The sequence below is a fragment of the Centropristis striata genome, chromosome 16, assembly GCF_030273125.1.
Source record: "Centropristis striata isolate RG_2023a ecotype Rhode Island chromosome 16, C.striata_1.0, whole genome shotgun sequence".
NCBI lineage: Eukaryota > Metazoa > Chordata > Actinopteri > Perciformes > Serranidae > Centropristis > Centropristis striata.
The window spans coordinates 29128825-29142233 of record NC_081532.1 but is presented as its reverse complement, the minus strand read 5'-3'; the positions used below and the strand labels follow the sequence as shown (position 1 = coordinate 29142233).

Genomic DNA, 13409 nt, shown 5'->3' with positions numbered 1-13409 from the left:
TCCTGAAGGTGACTCTGATAGCCTCCCCCTGTCATGTGGCACAGAGCCTGTTTAATCCTTGCTGTGTCTGTACCCTGCCGGACATGTTGTCATTAGATTAACAGGTATGAGGAGTCACTTTGGTGGCTTTGTGATCACCTGTTTGTTAATTTGTGAATATTCAGCTACACTGTGTGCCAGGCAGGGACACGTGCTGTGTGAAGAATTATATACGATCTGCAGCACCTCTGCTCTCTGCTGACCTCTGCTGAATGTGACATACGGCCAGATACTGTGGGATTCACTTAGCTGCAGCCTGTTAGAATGCACATTTTTTTTATCCTCAAATACTACCACATACAAGTTAAACCATTTCTAATGTCAATAACTGAAATAGTCCTTGGCAAAAAATATACTTTTCTACTTTTAATTTGACATTTTAGAACTGACTGCTTTATAATTTATAGTAAAATATCAGTTATTCTCTATATGGTTTTTTGTTTTTTCAAAAACCAAATAATTTTGTCAGAATGCATTTGTCACATTCTGTTTGCATGAACTAAAATTCTGGATGCAATCTCACCAGTCTATTATACAGCTACTATATACATTTGCTGAGGTTAAAGGGCTAAATATCACATGGTATTGCTGTTTAAGTGATGGTTTACATATATATGAGCAGCTAATTTTCTGCTTTCTGTTTTTTTTTTTGTCTCTCACTAGTTTGAAGAAGGGCGGCTCAGTTGGAAAAAGGTGATGTCACTTATTTTATTCCAGCACGAAAAAGTTTTTGTTTTGGGTTGTTTTCTTGGATTTGCAGGCTGCTGTCAATCAAATCTAATTAAACCACACCCACACAATCCAGATGAAGCAAATAATAAAATGAGTTTTTGACTCTTAATAAGTAATACCTAACTGTGTTTTAACCTAGCTTTAACTTTCATTTTTACATATTCAGTCATAAAATACAATCTGTATAATATAATATAAATATTGCAAGTAATATTTTATAATAACTGCTGTATGTAATGTATATGCTGCTTGTATTATTATTCAGCTGCCTCTGGACTGCGGAAGAAAATTAGTTTTAGCTAAATCTATATATATGTAAGATGCATCTAATTTCACAAATTGAAATTCGAGGTTATTATATATGGTTCCTGACATATAAATAAATACAGAAATATTTTATAACCAAGCTTCAGGGGCTTACAAAAACATGTAGATATTTGAACTCCTTGTTATGCTATTTAAACGTGTACTCTGCTACATTTCTGAGGGAAATACTGTAGATATGTTTTAATGCAAAACATTAGACTGAGTTTGCAGATTAAAATGAATGCAAAATATGATGCATTGTTACAGATAAAACAAACAAGCACCACACAAAGTAGCTAAAATCACATTGAGCCAGTCGCAGAATGATAAAGGACTTTTCCACATAATATTAAGTGGAAAAGTCCTAAATATTAAATAACATTTCTGATCCAAGACTTAAATAACTTACTTAATATGATAAGGGGAAAATGCCACATTTGTCTGATTGGTCTCAAGTCCTGAAATTTGAAACAGAAATACGTTGGCAAGTATCTATCAGTGTAAGTTTGCTTTTTTTTTTTAGTCACATGAAAAATTTCACTTTCAGTAACAGCCAAAATCAGTATTTAGGAAAAAATAGTTTGTTTATTGATGTTTTCTATATGACATATTTTTTACGCTGCATATGTGTGCATATCTTTGCTCTGCAGGTTATTATGAGTTCATAGAAATACTTGATTGTGCTCCTTGTAGTTTCTGAGATATATATTTTTAAATTGTTCTATATATCTAGCCTTTGGACAAATGGGACTCCTGTTTTTTCTGAATTATAATGAGAGTTTATGGCAAAACAGTAGTCTCACGTGCCTAAAGACTTGATATAGTATGATAAGAAAAACTCACTTTTCAGACAAGCGCTTTGACAGATTTCTACACAGAACATTTCCATTAAAAAAAAATCTAATTTTAATTTTTAGAACATTTCATTAAGCTGCTACTTCTACTTCTTCACTTTTTTGATACATTTTTGAATGCATAACATTTACATAATATTGACTACTTTTAAAAGTCATTACTAATTTTGACTATAATCTAAGCACTTCTTCCAGCCCGCACTCTCACACATGAGATTTTAAAAAAAGTAAAACGGAGGACCAAAAAGCCGGATGATGGAAGGTCTGCTGAGGACATTCAGACAGACACATCACTCAAACACAAACATATGGAGCTCAGTAGGTGATAGATGGGGAGCACAGCCCTGGTGTTTTTAGTAGACCTGGGGGCTTCAGAGAGAGAGAGAGAGAGAGGGAGGCCTCTGGGATGCAGAATACCTCAAGGTCCCTCCATGAAGCCGGGCGTTGCAGCCCTGCAGCCCTGCAATCTTCGCAATCAGGCAGTAATGCTAGCAGCGACTGTTTCAGATTATGCTCAGGAAATCCTCTGTGCTCTCTGCTCAAAACAATTTACCCTGACATGAGCCCAAAGAAGAGTGTAGGGGGTGGGGGACAACAGAGCTGTCCTCACCAGAGCCCACCACATTCTCATAGTCAGCCCTAAAAATAATCACTCTATTTATTTAGTATTGTTGTTGTTGTTTATTATGGGAATTATTATGATGACCTCTATCAGGCTCTTATCTATTTTAGAAACCACATGCCCCTAACCTCTTAAAGTATTGATTTAGGCTGATCATACAGACTTCCTGTGCATTTATTTTTGCAGCTTTTAAGCTTTTTAAAGTGTCCTCATGTCACATGCATGATATTATTTCTTCAGCTACTAGTCTATGACTGTGACTATTCATTTTTTATCAATGTGTACAGCTGCCAGGGACCCACAAGACAAAAAAACATGACAAAAGCGCCCCCATATATGTAGCCATCACTATCATTATTTTAGAGCAGTTCTAGATTGTGAAAAATATTATATAATGTGTAATGAAAAAAATAAAACAATTAATTTGTCTATTTACATGTACAGTTTTCGACTATAAATCTGTAAACATATGAATAATTCACACATATAACAGCACTCTAAATTCCCTTGGCTATATATGATATAAATAAAGTTACTGTAGATTGCTCACTGGTCAATGGATGGACTCCAGAGGAGTAAAGCTCCTATCTTTACATTTTTAATTTTGTTTAGTTTTGTTTACAGAGCATCTATATTGATGTCATCAGGCTGTGGACTTATGGGATATTTCCATGTTTGTGTCAGAGCATCCAGAGCTGGTATATAAAGAGGTTGAGTGGTGGCTCTTTCCCATGGCCCGGAACCGACAGAACAAACTCTCAGAGAGAGCAAAGAAAACACGGCAACAAAAAGCCAATGATCCGCAGCACTCGGAGTAAAAAAAAAAGAAAAAAGAAATGACGAAAAAGAAGGAAAAAAAAACTTTCTCCTTTTGGCCAAACATGAATTAGGCAGCAGACACAAAGGAACCAGAGCTGCTTGATGCGTACACAACAGCCTCCTGTCACACAGCTGCTCATGTTGACTCACATTTGTATAATTACATTTCCCTTTATGACTCTGTGTTTGAATTCTGTGTTTCCAATTATTATTGTTGAAAAGCAAAGAAACCCGCAGAGCAGGCTTTAATCTTTAAAATGACTCATAATAATCATAATAATAATAATAATAATAATAAGAGATTCATATCCCACCAGCGTTGATCTGATCATTTTACTCATCCTAAGCAGCAGGCAAATATAGATTTAAATAGGTCAACAAAATATTAAATTATTACAACAATAAGAATTAAATTCGCGATTAATTAATAACAATGATTATAGTCACGTTTCATTTAGTTTGAGGGCCAAATACATTAATTTCTATTTTTTCTCTAAAATACACAAATAACACAGAGACAAATGCATTAGTTTTGTTTTATTGGAAACTAATTACCATGACTCTAATGAAAACCTCTTAGTTTCCATCGCAGGAGGTTGCTATAATTCTTTTATCTCAACAAAATCTCATAAATTAAGCAAATGGGCAGTCCAGTTAAGTGTTTGGTTGAGTTAAGAGTTTCACACAGGCCCTTGTCTGTGTGTTTTCATGTGCAGGAGATGAAAAAAGAAGCTCCTGTGTGTGGGGATAATACAGGTTAAGCGCATAAAGGAATTTTGTTCTAACCAAATTTAACGACAGACAAGTCAGTCTATATTATAAGGTAGGCTACTATAGTGTTATTTCATACATGTACTCAGTCTTCTTTTTTTCTTGTTGTAAAATAAAATCATCTGGCAGCCTCTTTAAGAGCCCAAATCCACAAGGCTGGAGGTTAGAGGTCCCAACAAGGAGTCCTGCAGCTGGTGCGGGTGTCCGTGCATGCTGTGCACCGGCTGTGGGGGCCCCAGGCCGGACATGGGGTACGAGGAGGCCCCGGGGTGGTTCATGTTGCCCTGGAGCAAAAGCGCTGAGTTCTGGTCGGGGCTCTGAGGGGGAGAAAACTCGTCCTCCGAGCTGGACATGAGAGACTTCCCTCCGTCCAGCGGGGACAGCTGGTTCTGTTTGTTGCCGCCTGCGTTGCTGTTTTCACTGTTCTCTCTGGAAAAAGACAACAAGACGGAAATGAGCCGCACATTCTACAAGAATTAGGCATCAAATCTGTGTGTTGACGATAAAAATGAAAAAGGCAGCCATAGTTATATTTGCAGTAATACCAAAACTGTTGTAGCACTAGGCCTTGAGGAAAATGGAAGTTATTTGCTTTATCTGTATTTATTTTTTAAGTTTTATTTCTCTTCATGTTGGATGATATTTCCCTTTAAACCACGTGTTCTGTGCGGTGTTTTACTCCATCAATCTGACCTTTGATAAATATCTCAAAAGTAGAACATTTCCCAAAAAACGTCACAATATTGCTTTTTAAAAAATATATAAAAAATTCAACATTATTAAACTAGACAATATCGTCATTTCACATGTGTGTGTGTTTTTATGATTCCATATGTTATAATTAAGGCTCAAGTCAAACGGGGCAGTTTATAAAACATTTGTCAACAACACGCTTCTGTTTACCCACTATCACTGTTTAGGACGTGTCTGATTTGGGGACTAGAATTATAATTGAAAATGAAAAAAATATATAATAACAATCCCAAACTTCAAGTTAAAATAAAATGATTTATATGAGAAATACAATTGTGTTTATGCTGCCATTGTCTTGCAGTGTGAGAACAAACACTGACTTTATTATACTTTGCTGTCTGTAGCCATATTTTGGTAATATTTCATTCTGGCTCCAACCTTAATTTGCTTTTGAAACATGCAACAAAAAATAAATAAAGCAAAGTATATGTTTAGTATAAATACAAGGCAGCTCCACGTACCTCTCCTTGGCCTCCGCGGCTCTGTCTCTCTGCCGTCTGTTTTTGAACCAGTTGCTGACCTGCGTGGTGGTCAGTCCTGTGGCCTCGGCCAGCTCTCTCTTTTCCCGCGGGGACGGGTAGGGGTTGTGCGTGTACCACTCTCTCAGGACACCCCTGGACTTCTCCTTAAAGCAGTAGCTGGTCTCCTCGCCGTCCCATATCGTGCGGGGCAACGGGAATTTCCTCCGCACCCGGTACTTCCCTACAGCTCCGAGCGGCCGGCCGCGCAGCTTCTCCGCCTCCACGTAGTGCGCCTTCAGCCACAGCTGCTGTAGCTTCGGGTGGTTGTGCGGAGAGAACTGGTGGCTCTCCAGGATCTTGTAAAGCTCTCTGAAGTTCCCCCGGTGAAAGGCCACCACCGCCTTGGCTTTGAGGACGCTCTCGTTCTTGTGGAGGTGATCGCAGGCGGGTAGAGACCACAGGAAGCGGCCGAGCCTCTCCAGGTTCCCTCCCTGCTGCAGCACCTCGCAGACGCACGCCACTTGCTCCTGCGTAAAGCCGAATGACGGTAATATAGACATGATGTCCGACCTCGCTCCTCCGCCCGAAACGTCCGTATCCAAAACGTTAGCTGTCGCTTATTTGTCAATGTTTCTACTCTCTGGTCGTAATGCAATCCAGCGCAATCCGTCCGCGCGTGCAGCACAGGCCTATAGGCGATCCTCTCCACTCCGCTCCGGCCCCTGATGCGCGCAGCAGATTTTGGATGTTGATTGTTGGGACAATTTGTTCCTGTTGGAGATATGTCAGGCTTAAAGGGAGCCTGTGCGTTTCGGTGATTGGCTCTCCCTCTGCCCTGCACCGTGTACAGCAGAGCAGGACTGAGTTTGCAGCTCCGTTTCCTCCCCAGAGGCAGTGCGTCAGGGGCTGAAATAGGAGCGCTCCCACCTCCCGCCCCCACAGTCCCTCTCCCGCTGCAGCACCTAAACACTAATCAATTATTACAGAGCTCTTAGGAAGCCTTATTAACATCTTCTGAATATACATCTTCTGTTATGGTGGCGACTATATAGGCTTGGGTCAAACCGCACACTGAATCTCCATACGTTATCAGTAAACACAGCCAGTGGAGGGTGAAGCCACAAAACACAAAGCTCTTTATCTGGGAGGGAAAGTTTATTCACTTTTAGAGGCAGAAAAACACTCACAACACCTCACATAACACACCACAAAGCATTTTATTTTCAAAAACTACTCAACATTTCAAATCTTTATTCACTTTCTGGTTATTTTTGTGCAGTTTTTGCAACAACTGGGGGTTTATTTACCATCACAGCTGATCATGGTTGACGCCCACCACCTTAATTACATGCAGATTGAACATTTTGTTGCATCCCCACCTTTTCATAGTCTATTAATTACCCAAGCCGTTTATTTTATGAGGTGATATAATTTAATAAGTTCCTACGATTGTTGGGTGCCATTACGCACGCCTTTTATATGAGAAACCCACACTACCTGCCCCACGTGTTATGGGACATAGACCACCAGCAGGAAATCAGCCACTTAAGTGTGTGTGAGGGAGAGATGATATAAATTGGTAAAATAATGTGTATATCTTTCTTTGCTGCAATTCTGTTGATTAGTGAGGTTCACTTTTGTTTTTATACAGAAAATAAACTCTCCGTTTATTTATAGATTTGGACATTTAATATTAAATAGCCTACAGTCTGAGCAGATATAACAGCTCCTTTTATTTGTTGTTTTCTGTTTTTTTCTCAAGAGGTTCTTCCTTCCAGTCTGCAGCCTACACATTTATATTTCAGGGATTAGACGGGCACCGCGCTGGCTCCAGTGTTTTCTGTGGGGTGAAACACTAAACCAATCCATTAGTAAATGAGTTCTCTGCCACACTGGTTCTTGGTGGTGCAGTTGTTGGTTTGAGTCATATAGATCACATTTCTTTATCTGCACCAGTCTGAAACTCAACTCCCCTTTTCAATATGTTAAGAAACAAGATTTGACCCAGAAAATAATATTTAACTTCAAACAAATTTGCACAAATCGTTGGGATAGATTAGCTTTTTCCTTAAATTTTTAGCTATAAAGATAAAATGCTTTTGAGCATTTGTTTTTGTGGCCGCAGACACCTGAAAAAAACAGACTAGCTCCATTCTATGTCTATTCAACCTATGCGTGATATTCTGCACACATTTTTTTAAAGTAGATATATAAAAACAACCCAATATTAGGGAATGTGGACATATGTGTACTGAAATAATTAATAATTAATTCAGGCACACTGACTGTAGGAATATCAGGTTCGTCGGGCCGTTGAATGTGCTCCTTATAGTGTAATGTCAACTTCACTTAATTTTTTTTTTTTTTTTACCATCAGTCAGATAGACTGAACCTCCTGAATGGCCATGCTGAAGTTAAAGTTTATGTGGAGTATATATCTTTTTTTTTTGGCTCAATCACACCTGAACTCACTGTTATTTATCAAAGCTTGTAAAGGTTTGGGGTTAATTAAATTATTATAGCAATTGTTTTTGCAATGTCACAGCCTTCAGAGAAGCAATAAATAGACACAGGACCTTTTTTTTTCTAGTAATGATGAAATAATTAATTTCTGTTACATGTTACATTTTTAAAAGCTTAATTATCTCTCTTTTTTCCAATTTCCATCCATGCCTTATTAAATCACAGCCTATATATGTTGTGCTGCAGGCCCATATACGTGTTGCACAGTGTCAGTGGTGCAGCAGCGCAGTGCTGTGCTGTGCTGTGTGTAAAACCTCAGTGGTTCAGTAAATGAGCTGTCTGATGAGCAGCTCTCGGGTTTCTCTAATATCTCTACCACATTGCGCCGCGCCTCCTCCTTTAACCCGAGCAGCCCGGGGGGCCAGATTATTTCAAGATGTGGACTCTCCGCCTCCGCCATGCTCGGCCAGCGCTGTAAGGGCTCCTCACAACTCGACCAGTAATGCACTATCACTCGTTACTCCTCTCACAGTGAGGGAGCAGGGACTCCTTATTGCAACGGCCTCACATTGACACTTACTCTAATTTATTTATCCTGCCGGTTGTTTTTGGTTCCTACCTGTAATGCAGCATAATTGGAGGCGGAACTAATAGCTACTAATATAGTTTCTCGCACGTCACGATTAATTAATGCAGCGCGGAAGGAAGTAAAGTTGAATCTTAATTATAAAGACAAAGAAAGGAGAGATTTAGTCCTGTTTTGTAGTGAGCAGCGAGTTATCTCGGGTGAGTCCAACCTGATATTAAAGCCCGTTTTCTAGCCATGACCTCGGGCCTCGTGTCTACTCCTTTGTAGAGCTACACTTATTATTCTCCTTTTCTCTACATTTCCTCCAAAAAAATACACAGCCAGTCTCTCTTGGAGACTCAGAGCTGCTAAATATGCAGCATGGTCCAGGTTTTAGTCACTTTCCCAAAAATCTCCAATGACTCACACAGAGTTTTTCACCATCTTTCATTATTGTGATGTAGGCCTGTAACACAAATGTGGGCTCTCTGATAGCATGTTGGAGGTGAAAAGCGACTTATTACTAATTAATAGACGCATTAGCTGTATTACAGAAATCCGTTACATCAGATGGGGAAATTAGTGACATATAAAGGTGAGACTCCGGTCCCGTGGGAGAAAACGAGAGAGGAAAAAAAGGCTCCACTCAAAAGCAGCAGAAAACACTTCATAAAAATGTCATCATCAAACAGCCCGTGTTTCCTATTGGAGAGTTTATTTTTTTGAAAATATGGAGGAAAAATGAAGTGAGCACTGGCTCACTGAACAGATGGTTTTCACTCTGTCTAAATCCAAAGTGCTATTTCAGCTGTATCGACTGGAACAAAGCCGATACTGTTTAAATTAAGAGAAAAATGGCTCATTTGGTCCCCTGGGTTTTTTTCTTTTTTTTCCTTTTTTTGTTTGTTTTGAAGGATTTTGGTGAAATTTGAGGATGCACTTTTGTAAAAAAAATAAATAAATAGCAATTTATTATTTTTTAAATGAACAAAAACAACAACAATGCGTCTTAATTAATAAATCAAGCGCGTTTTTAAACATTGTCTCACACGCCTGGATTTAATTAATTATTTCTCAGATCTAAAACAATATCACAAAATAGAAAATTGTCTTTACATAATTTACTGACGAATTAATTAATTTAATCGGTCGTACATAATTGTCTTTCCAGTTTTTGTTTGATCCAAGCTGTCCTGAATGTGTCTTTAATTAACATTTATATCGGTTTATTCTGAGGTGAAAGGCAGCAAGGGAAGAAAAAAATCCACTCCTTTCCTCAAAACAAAACACAACTGTTGACATGAGTGAGTTAAATGAAATTGGAGCTGCAATTATCAGCTTAACAGAGTTTCCTGTCATGTTGGAAAATTAGACCTGGTACAAGTGCACTGGGGTTAGCCCCCCATCAAAATCATTACGCATTTCCTCAGAGGACCACCTCCACAAATATGCAATTACGGCCTCAGCTTTTACAGCTCGGTAAACACGCCCCGGGTAGATATAGATGGTTTGTTCTAGGGATTTTTTCTCTCTCTTTTTGCTGCAGGGCTGGAATAAGTAAACAAACCAGGCGTGCAGACAAACACATAAACAAACAAAATGAAGGATTTAAACGGGATGTGTTGCTACCATGTGTGCCTGCTGGCAGGGAGGGGGCGCCATGACAGTGCTATCATACCAGTCGGGATGTATCTCCTCTCAGTCAGGATGAGGTGTTGCATGAGTTTTAGCAAAGTTTTTAGAAGGCAGTTGAGTAGCAGGTGTGTGCATGATCATGCCAGGCCTCATCTGCTCCTGCTCCTGTTACAAAGTGCTGTTTTTCTCTTTGGGAAACACTGTGTGGTGTGGACGTGATGCTGCCTCCCAGCTGCTGCCTCTGTGTGAGCATGTGTGTCACATTCACACACTCAAAAACTGTCCCTGTGCTGTCTCTTCTCAGAACAAACCAGTGAATCATGCTTTTTCCCACACTGGATGATGAAGTGCACATACCGTCTACTCTGCCAAGCAACAACTCACTCATTTTAAGTGGAGGTAAGAGGGGAAAGCTACACAAGTTGAGGACATTTATTCCTCCTGTTTCATAAACACCACCCACTTTCCACAACATCCGAGGAGTAGATTTAGTTTCTGCCAGGAGGGTGAAGTCCTCTCTCCATGCCTCGGCCAGTAGTGGTGGGTCTGTACGAGCAGGCTGGTACCCGCTGACCCCTGCCCTCTCATTAGTGGGACGTGGAGCAGTGGAGTACCGTGCTCCCCAGGTCATGTTACATATGGCTTGCAGTCTGCTGCGCCGCATTAAATGTCAGCTTTGAAACCATCTGAAAGATCAGAGGTCAGTGTTTTTAATAAGGCCAGAGTTCTGGGGGAGTTCCCTATTTTTTTACTGCTCACCTAAGCATGTTTTATGTTTGAAATTCTGGACAAAATAATCCAGTACTTTTTAGATATGGGGATGTTCTGATTTTCACACATAAAGGAGGCAGTAAAATGTGTTCTGTCCCCGTGAAATGCGTCTTCTGTGAGGGAACAATTGTGCTTCTTTCCTGTCTAATTTATAGGCACAATACAAAGGTGGAATTTGGAGTGTTCTGCAGGCCCCCTCCCCGTGAGACCCACAGACCATACTGCGAATGGGATATTGTTCTGGGCTCCAACAAAGCTGTTTTCACCCTCTTCAATATTACAGGAGGAGTTACCTGATACCTAACAATCAGCTAATCCACTGCCCATGGCGACGAGGTCACCTGTGCACAGGTAACTTTATCCTGGTTGCCTGCCTCTCCCTCCCTTTCCCGCTAGTCTCTCCCATTTTTTTCTTCTCTCTCTCTGTGCCTCAACAGTGAGCACAGACAAACAGCCTCTGTTTATTTAGGTCATGAGTTAGATCGTATATAACTCCTCCAGCCAGGATCCGCTGAGAGGACAACTCCTATAATCCACCACAGACACGCTGCGAATAAAATAAAATCCCCTGCTGTTCGTCCATTTGTCAAACTTTGTCTTCCATCTTATCTCCCCTCGCCGGTTTGGTCGAGTGCCCACTGAGCGAACAAGCATTGGGTGGAAATTCATGAATTTAAGGAGAATCCCCTCAAGCCACGAGAGGAGTTTTCTCTGGATGGAGACTGTGAGTGACAGCACCTCAGATTCACTCTTCCACATGTTGAAGTAGAGGGTATTTGGGAGGGGTTGTTCGGCCTTGGCTCAGGGGAAAGGCCGCTGGATTGTACTGAGCTGTGGGGAGCTGCAGACCCCCCACCCAAAAAGAGCTTTACCTCTGGAAATCTCATTGCTGTTTATTTGAATTACAGGGGCTGAGATGAGAAAAGGAGGGCTAATGAACTCCAGGTTGCCAGGCATGTGCAAACGATCACTGCAGGTTTTCAGAGAGCAGCACCAGGCTCACTGGATTACTGCATGCCACTTTCCCCCTCCATCCTCTCAGTTTGGCTACATGGGACTCTTAAATGTTGGGAAGACTTGCTGTTTGTCTGGCATGAGCTTACATTTATAATGTCTGCCTAAAATGTTGAAAAACCTCAGAGATCATTTCTACATTTCCCTTAATTTTCGTCCTCTGGAAGCTAATTTTGTTAGAAATAATTTTAAAATAAATCCATTTGATGTTTTTATAAATATAAACTTTTATTGCAGTATGGAGATTTTAGAAAAATACATTCACATAATTTCAGATAACAAACATATAATTCAAACTAAGATTAAAAAAACAAAACAAATGACCATCAGTTTTTACTATTTGCCCCCCTACTCATTTTTGGTATATGACATTAAAGCACTGAGGATACTTTCACTGAAACGTCCATTCAAATTGATGGGATCATGTCATAAACCTTGACAAAGAAAAGTAGTCCACTCGTATAGAGACGTGTGATGCGCTGATATAGATGGTGTGAGTTGGCTGTGAGGCTGAAATGTGCTATTATGGTCATGTATGCATGACAGCAAGGAATTAGGCTCCTGTTGTGAAAAAGCACCGGACACACTTGACAAATGGGCTCCACATTCTCTTGCCTTTGCCTCAACTGACACCCAACAAATGTGCCAGTGACAGCGGCGGCGGCGGGTGGGTGGCGGTGGTAAATCTCTGAAGCTGCAATGTCACTGCCTGCACGCCAACGCAAGAGCTACGACTTTCAGTGTTATCCACAAAACAAAAGTAAAAAGGCACTAGTGTCCAACACATTATGACGCCATGCAAAGAGACATTATTACAATCCCTTTTATAGAAAAATATCATCCATGATTACTGACATTTGGAGAGACACATCAAAAATGAAACAGGATATAGTATAGCATCGTCACATCTAGTTAACATACTAGGAGTTGCAGCATTATAAACAACACATGATGAACAACGTGTGAACCGACAGCGTGACCTTTCGATCGTCGCTCATATCTGCGTGTCACAGGTTGACGATGAGGCTTGAAATAAGAGTCATTACTGAAATAGTGTGCATTTGTTGAAGTGTGTCACATATGACGAACCCCTCCAACACGAAGGCTGTTTAAACATAATGTCATTGTGGTAGTGCAAATGCCAAACAGACCAATGCCGTTGTGTATTTTAAGTAGCAGAAAGGCACATTCGTCTCGACTCCACACTCCTAGATCATTTGGTATGATATAAAGCACAAAATAGGGTTCTGCAGTGATTTGAAAGGCATTCAGAGATTTTAAGGTGATAACTGAAGGACACTTTTTCCTAAATCAGCAGCTTTGTGTGTTAAATGAGCTATTCTCTGCATGTAGTGAAGCTGTTTGACTGACCGATTTCACAGAGGCTCTCTCTCCCTCTTCCCCCTACTGAATGACCTTTTTGGTTTGACCCATATGACGCATTTAGTTTGGAGGAACATCCTGGTCACATGACTCGAGGCATTCCAGCACCTGCTTCTGCAGATCAAATCCACTCAACAGGAAGTAGCAGGTGTTGTCTATAAAAATGCACATTTAAACACGGCTCAAACACATACGGCTTCTTCTTCTTCTGTTAGCAG

General features: G+C 40.3%; 1 protein-coding gene and 1 long non-coding RNA gene across 2 annotated transcripts in view; one reads left to right on the top strand and one right to left on the bottom strand.

Moving 5' to 3' along the window:
* The window catches only part of LOC131988280 (uncharacterized), a 53453-nt gene extending 42063 nt beyond the window's left edge, over positions 1-11390 (top strand). The window contains exons 3-5 of the long non-coding RNA XR_009395870.1: positions 703-732; positions 10328-10422; positions 10950-11390. This is a non-coding gene — a long non-coding RNA (uncharacterized LOC131988280). The remainder of the gene's footprint in view (positions 1-702; positions 733-10327; positions 10423-10949) is intronic.
* Positions 3885-5933, bottom strand: LOC131988278 (homeobox protein six1b). The gene is made up of 2 exons (XM_059353387.1): positions 5358-5933; positions 3885-4572 (listed from the first exon to the last, which is right to left on the bottom strand). Exons 1-2 carry the CDS (start codon positions 5915-5917, stop codon positions 4278-4280), a joined length of 855 nt encoding a protein of 284 aa, XP_059209370.1. The 5' UTR covers positions 5918-5933; the 3' UTR covers positions 3885-4277.
* Positions 11391-13409: the final 2019 nt, after the last annotated feature.